General features: G+C 44.0%; 1 protein-coding gene across 1 annotated transcript in view; it reads right to left on the bottom strand.

The window, feature by feature from the left end:
* Positions 1 to 7,730, bottom strand: part of EPB41L4B (erythrocyte membrane protein band 4.1 like 4B) — a 124,474-nt gene that overhangs the window by 20,654 nt on the left and 96,090 nt on the right. The window contains 3 exon segments of the mRNA XM_032478145.1: positions 3,361 to 3,459; positions 6,038 to 6,105; positions 6,949 to 7,074. Coding sequence (XP_032334036.1) covers positions 3,361 to 3,459; positions 6,038 to 6,105; positions 6,949 to 7,074 — 293 coding nt within the window.

Raw genomic sequence — 7,730 nt, forward strand, 5'->3', positions numbered from 1 at the left:
AGTAGCCTCCCTTGGGAGAGTAAATACAAGACTTGTAGGGACCAACTGTTCTGAGCAAAGAGTGTAATGGACCCTTCTGTGGCCTGACAGCAACTGTCTCTTTGGTGTGATAAACCGGTTATAGAGCAGGAGTTGGCACATTTGTCTTGGGGCCAAGCAGCTCTGGTCTCTAAACCTGTCTGATGGAGTGGGATGACCCAGGATGGAAATGACACTAGATAGGAAGTCACCACGAGGAAGGAGAAGTCTGGGCTGGCACCCAGGGCTCATCCTCAGGGCTTGAATTTGTGGGGAAGGCTGGACTTCCCACAAGGTATGTCAAGGCTAGAAGCCCCTCTGATCTGATCCTCCCAGCACAGGACAGCCCCATAAATCCCCCACCTTTAGTGTGAGTAGTATTTTCTCAGACTTACAGAAATTAAGACAAGTTCCCTGTCCCCCAGGGCCAACCAGATTGCTGCCTGTGCGGTAAAGGGCTGACTCAGCAGACCCCAGGTGCTCAAACCCTGTCCGTTCCAAAGGAACCACCGGTCACTGACAGGCTCCTGGGAGAACCTCTGGGTCCTGGGAATATCCTGCCGGATGAGCGTGTCTCTGCACACCTGAGACCTTGGGCCATGCCAGATAGTTTATGCTGTCAATGCAATTTATGAGGAATGCCTGGTTTCTGAGGTAAATTCATGTCAAACTCATGAAACAACATTTTAATAAGTAACATTTTATGCACAGTGTGATTCCTTTTTTTTGAAATGATTTCTTTCTATTTTAACAATATGTATGCATATAAAAATGTCTAGAGAAATAGTCATAAATGTGAACATTGGTTAGTTTTGATGGTGTGATTCTAGGGAATTGGTTCCTTTGCCCTTTATACTTTTATGTCTTGCTTGAATACTTTTAGACTCTTATCCTATGTTTAAATAAATAGTAATGTTATATTTCCAAGAAAAAATCAAGCAATTCATCATTTTCTAAATATAGCAGCTGATATCAATATAAAGATGACGCCTTTACCTGCTTTAAACTCTTTGCTTCTCCCTTCACTCTGCACACAACAGTCACACATTTCCTCCCTACATACTGTTTTGAGAAAAGAACACAGCTCAGGTTTTTGTTTATATCCTAAAAAGCAGCAACTTGAAAACTTGTTCAAAGTACCTGAACATCATAATGCTTTTGATGGAGTACCCTAAAACCCAAACACATAATTCCAGCCTAGGAACTAGGAATACTGTAACCACTAAAAAAGCTATGTGCACACAAACCCTCACATCTCAAAAATAATGATGCAGAATTATTTTTTTAGGAAATGGGAAATCTGAGTTTTTTCCATTTGTTTTCCTTAACCATGTGTGTATTAACTTTATCACTATCTATGAGTGGAAGAGATGAGCAAAAGCGGTAACCAGTGCTGACAAGCACAATAACTATTCGTGGAACATGAAGTTAAAACTGGGAAAATCCCATCCATCAGTTTTGCTATTGGCTACTAATGGGAAACATTCTCCCATTCTTTGATTTTTCAAAGCACAATACTTTGGGGGTATCTTAAGAAATACACACGTAAAGTTAGAGGTTTGAAAAAAGTTTCCTTAAAAGAGGCAATTTGGTGAGTTAGTTAATTTTTCTTTCCTTCCAGGCCATGTCTTAGTCATTGTTTCCAGCGTGATTACATATCCCGAATGGGTGATAATAACATTTTGAATTTTGAAATGTAAAAGGAAAGGTTAATCCTGCCAGCGTTATCCTCAAGGGAGCAGATTTTCCTGGTTTAATTTGTCCCCCAGAGGTCACTAGGACTGTTAATTATTTGAATCTTACTCATTTTGGCTTTCCTAGGAAATACAGCTGCTATACTGTGCAGAAATTCCTAGTAAGGCTAATGAGGTAGGATGTGTCTGCCCTGAAAAGCCTTCCCCCTTCTCCTGTCCACAGGGTGCAAGCGGCAAGCCTGCGGAGGCTGTCTGAGAATTGCATCTGGAGTGATGTGCCTTGCCTTACATTTTGTACTCTTGGCACCTCCTAAACTTGAACTTTTTCAGAGGCTTCAGGTCCAATAAGAAGAAAGGAAGGGGAACTAACTCATCCTTCAGCCTGGTCCCTAGCGAGGGCTTTACCCACATTATCTTATGTTCACCTTCACAAAACTCTCACCCATTTAACAGATGAAGAAGGAGAAGTTCAAAGAGTAATTTTCCCAAGAGCTTACAGCAGTAAACCGGAAGCCTTTCTAACTCCAGAGCCCCTCACTTTTCACCTGTAACCAAAGATCCCCCTCCCCTGCAGCTCTCTGACCAATTATATACCCAGGCACGATGCCTGGGCCACAGGTGAGGTCAGGAAATGGGAACTACCATGCTGATTATACCAATATACCTCCACCCTTACTGCAGCATTTACCCGTCTTCTCTGGATTATAATCATTTGCCATCTGTCTCTCCCTCTAATAAACTGTGAGTCCTTGCATAGGGGATGTCAGAGTCATTTTGCTCTCCCCCCGCTGGTGCATAGAACAGCCCTGTGCACAAGGTAACCAGGAAAGTTTTGTTAAGCTGAACAGAACTGGATAGCCTACAGGAACGGCTCCTCCTACGGGAACATGGTTCCTCCTATAGTTCAGTGATCAGCTATGGCGCCGTTGATAGACAATGCTACCATTTCGCTAAGGCACCACGGAGGCAGCATCCCATGGGGCTCTCCATGGTTCCTCTCCTGCCATTTGTGCCCCTGAGTAAGCCCTCCCCTTGAGTGTGGGCTGGACCTAGTGAACAGAATAGGGAAAAAGTGATGGGATGTCATTTCTGCAACTGGGTTATACGAGACTGTGATTTTGCCTTCCTAGCATTTTCTCTGGCTCTCCTTGTATATTTTCTCCAGTGGAGAAAGTAAGAGAGGGGTCCATGTGACTAGGAACTAAGGGTAGCTTCCAGCCAACAGCCAGCAAGGAACGATGTCCTCAGTCCAACAGCCCTAAACTGCAAGAATGAGCCTTCAGATGAGACTGCAGCCCTTGCCAACAGCTTGAAGGCAGCCTTAAGAGAGAGCCTGACTCAGAAGACCCAGCTAAGCCATGCCTGAACTTCCAACCCACAGGAAACTGTGAGGTAATAAATGTGGATTGTTTTAAGCCACTAAATTTTGGAGTAATTTGTTACACAGCAATCAACAATGAATACATATGCCAACTATGTTATGTTTTCAGGGAGAAAGATCTAGCCCCGTTATGACTTAAATTGGAAACAGACTATACTTGGGGGATGGCTCTTTGGGAAGGGTATGAAGGGCTGAGAAGCATTTATAACTGGACCTTGAGCATCAACGTTGTTGTTATCATTGAAAAACTTGAAGCATGAAACTCACAAGCTGTACTGTCTTGTTAACTTCCTCACTCGGGGAGGCTTGATTTCTGGCTTCTCCATTGCTGGTTGGGTAGTTTCCACACGTATAGGAATAGGACTTCTAGAGACACACCAGAAAAGCAGAGCAACAGCGACAAAAAGTTTATGGTCTGGCTTTGGCTATGGGGACTGTTTTCTCAGTTAGTTTATACTTTAATAACATTGATAGTCAAGATATCCATTTTTTCCCTCCTCTTCACTCTTATTACATATAATTATTTAAAAATACCACAGACTATCCAAAGCCAAAAACAAAACCATAGGGAAAACACACAGCAAGCAGGAACAAAATATAATTGAGGTACCACATAAAATTTCCCTGGCAAAAAACACTCACTCCCAATAACAGGTTTTGGTTCACAACCAGGTTTTTCCAGTAAAATGAGTAAAGAGGAACCTGTGGATAACCCATTTTTACTTCCAAGAAATCTGGTAACTATGTTATTTTAAACATAGCACAGAATATATTTTTTAAACGGAGAGAGAAAAACACGATAGAGGATTTCATGTGAAAATGCATAATCGGAAGACCTGTAAGACTCGTTATAAAACATTTTAATTCTATGTCCATGTGAAAATGTTAAAAGCTGAAGTTTTATTTTTATATTTTCTCAAGAAAATACGCCAGATAACCAATGGGCACACTTGAAACAGGGATTTTAAGGAAAAGCTTTAACACATTTTTCTAGTAATCAGAACTAATTTCACTTACAAGGTCAGAAATTACCTTCTGGCACCAACAACCATCAAAACAAGTTGAGTTTCTCAGCAAGGGGCCTCTAGCAAGTCAATTAACACTTCTGGGCCTCCATTGTCCCCTCTGCTCAGTGCCTGATATGGTGACAGGTACGTGGCCAGTGCCCAATAAAAGCTTGTTAAATAAACACGTGAATGAGCAAACACGAGACTGGAGTCAACGCATCCCAGGCTCATGGTTTCCTAAGCTGGGACCCCATCGTCAACTGAACGTATCCCCGGAAGAACACAGCGGGGAGCACGTAACTTTGTTTGGGTGGGATGGTTGGCCTCTGGAAAGCTTCAAGGAGGGGTTTACATGTAACCAGATGGGGGAAAAGACTTTCAAGGTAGGAGACAGAGAGGAGACCCGGAACTGCTGATGGGTGAGGCCCCCTCAGAAGAGCAGGGGATGGCAGCTAGAGGGGAAAGCAGGGGCCAGGTCATGCGGTGCCTCAGGCTGTTTACATGAAGGCAAAGGCAGTCACTGAAGCTTTTAGGCAAGGGAGTGGCGGGGTCACACTTGCGTTTTAGAAAGGACCTTAGAGCAACAAAGAGGATGCTGGTGAAAGGAGGCCAGACAGGAGCATCTTAGGAGACTATAATAGTGGTTATCCAAGATGAGAAATGGTGAGGGCTGGGGGAAGGCTGGGATTAGGGTCATGAGGAGGAGATGATGGATGTGGGAGATAACACGAAAGTCAAATTAGCAGGACTTGCATTGTAGAAAATGAGGTAGTTAGAAAATTACATCTTCACTTAAACACATACATTAACGAAGATTGGAAAACTGGTGGAGATAGTAGGACAGAGTAGGAAGAGATGAATTAAGGTTTCCAAAAGTCTAGGAGGCAGTTGGGCATGTGCCTCTGGAGTGAGAGAAATTTATATCAAGAACATAGACCAGGCATCATAAGATGACATAGAGAAGTATTCATTTCTATTTTTAGCATTGGGTGTAAGAATGCCCCAGGGCAGTGGTTCCTAGGTCACCGGGGGTGCTTGTTGAAATTCTAGTTCCTCACCCCTCCCCTCCCCCGACGCTCTCCCTATCCCCACCCCGCTCCCTGCCAAAGGATCTGGGGCAAGACTTGAGTCTTTGTTTTTAACAAGATACTGATGCAGTTCTCCTTGAACCCATTTTAGGGAACTCAACCCTAGGGAGACCCCACCAGTGTTAGTAGACTGTCAGTGTCGATGGGGCTGCCATGACTGAAGGTTGTTACTCACTGGGGCTGAGAGGGGAAGAGTGTTTCTATGAGATCAGGAAAGGAAGGTTTTCCTCTGGGTTTGGGTTGGTGGTGGCCTGGAGGTTTTAAAGAACGTATGTGGTTCTTGTACTTCAGGGGGCTCAGATGAGGAGCATGTCACTGGGCCAAGGGAAGAGCGATGAACTGAGCTGGGACAGCGAGCAGAGGCCAGGTCATATAGGAACCCCTGTGCTCTGTTAAGGAGTCTGGACTCCACCCTGACTTTAAGCAGGGGAATGACGAGGTCAGATCTCCATGCTTGAGAAGGAACTCAAAGTCATTTCTTTGTCGGTACAGCAGGTAGAAATATTAAAACTGAGAATAAGCGGCATTTCTGAGACATAAAGGAAGTTGTAGAGGACAGTCTTTTTTCGGAAAAGGGTATAGCTCAAGTGGTAGAGTGCATGCTTAGCATGCATGAGATCCTGGGTTCCATCTGCAGTACTGCCATTAAAGACATAATAATAATTAAGTACAAAATAAACCTAATTACACTCCCCCCCCACGCCAAAAGACAGTCTTTCTCTCTCTTCAGGCTCACCTTCTCTGTTTCCTTTCCCCTCTCATTTTATTAGCAAATGCCCTCCTGAGTAATGCTTTGAGGTTAATGTTGATGATACTATTGTTTCCCCATTCAAACAAGAAGCAACAGACCTTACATTAGCGTCCTGAAGACTGGATTTCTTACTGATATTTACAAACGGTGATTCCTCTTTTCCAACCTGTTCAAGAAAACAGGCAGGTTAGTCAAAACTGAGTATCTTGGCATGCAAGAACTTTTTCAAGTCTCCTCCATTCAGAGGATTATAGAAATGCGAAGGTGTATCAGAGAGGAGAGATGATCAAGTACTCAGTCAATAACAACTATTTCCCTGGTGTTTATGTAATTTAACAACAACAACAAAAAGTGTTTTCTTGAGTCATTCCCCCTCCATGGGGATTAACACTTAATCATTCAAACACAATCAGTGCTCACATTCATACTCTTACTGAGCACCTGCCAAGTGCCAGCTCAGGACTGAATGAGAAAGGGATGGTGTGGGAACAACCGAACCCACAGTTTAATCCCCCACCTTACATTTTAGATCAGGAAAAATAATCTTCTCTAGGCTCCCACAGCACTCACAGCCCACCGAAGGCTTCAGAATCTGTCCTTTCACATCAGTGTAACAAGCCGGGGAGGAGTCACGTCATATGATTTTGACAGAAGCCTTGTCCTCCTCCCTCTGGTGAGTCCCACAGAGAATGGTGGGGAAGGAAGGGACACCCACTCAGCCAGCCAGGCCAGCTGAACACACTCTGGGGATCAATGGGAGACGCAGCTGTCTGTGGCCCTCATGCCCAACACGGTGTACAGAGATGGCCCTCTCACTGACCCGATGAATAACTACCCCAGTTAATAACTCTTTATATTAAAAGCTCTGATCACATAACAGGTGTGGTTCCTATTTCCTGGCTGGACCCTGACTGACACAGCATCTCAGTCCTGGAGTGCCCCTTTCTTCTGCATGGCACAGAGGAAATCCCATGACATGAGATTGCAGGCACACATGTATGGCACACACCTGGGCACTCGCTCGGGAAGCATTCTCCAACTGGGCTTTCAAAATGTTACACTTCACGTGATCGGCCCTGGGGGAAGGCAACAGTGGGGTCTGGAGAGTCTTCTCAGAAACTTTTTTTTCTTCAGCCTGAGATGAACCAAAATACACACAACTGATGGTAAACAAAGAACTAAGAAAACATATACTTTTACCCTTTCCATCAGTCATCACTGCAAATAGCACAGACTTAAACATACAGACAAGAGAGTCACCAGCTCCTCCCAGTTGTACCAGGGCTTCTATTAGTTGCAAAGCATTCACAGGTGCATCCTCTCATTCTTGTGTGAAGCAGAGGGAGGACATAAAAGGAAGCCCATGAGCCAGAAGATGGGGAAAGTTCAGAGAGAAGAGACTCTGCCAGATTCACACAGCTACAGCAAGTGGCAGAACCAGGACTCAGCTCCGAGATTCCTATGCCCGGGTGCAGTGCCATTTGCCCCATAACTACCACTTCGGACACATAAAGGCTCAATTCGGTGACTTGCTGGGTCAAGGGAAAGACTACAGAATATTCACTAGTATTTTTACAATAAATCTTGCTGCAAATTGTGATTCTCAATGGGAAATCTCATTGCCTCATTGTAGTGTGTCTCAGACTTCAATAATCTGGTTCTACCTCTCCTGTTTTTGTCATTTTTCATGCATTAACTAAACATGTACCTATAATTCATATGATCCAGTTAAGGCAGGTTACCCTGGGACTACCTATTGTCAGTTTGCCTAAGAAAGATCATCTTTGAAAT

Source organism: Camelus ferus, chromosome 4 (assembly GCF_009834535.1).
Source record: "Camelus ferus isolate YT-003-E chromosome 4, BCGSAC_Cfer_1.0, whole genome shotgun sequence".
In the NCBI taxonomy this organism is placed as follows: domain Eukaryota; kingdom Metazoa; phylum Chordata; class Mammalia; order Artiodactyla; family Camelidae; genus Camelus; species Camelus ferus.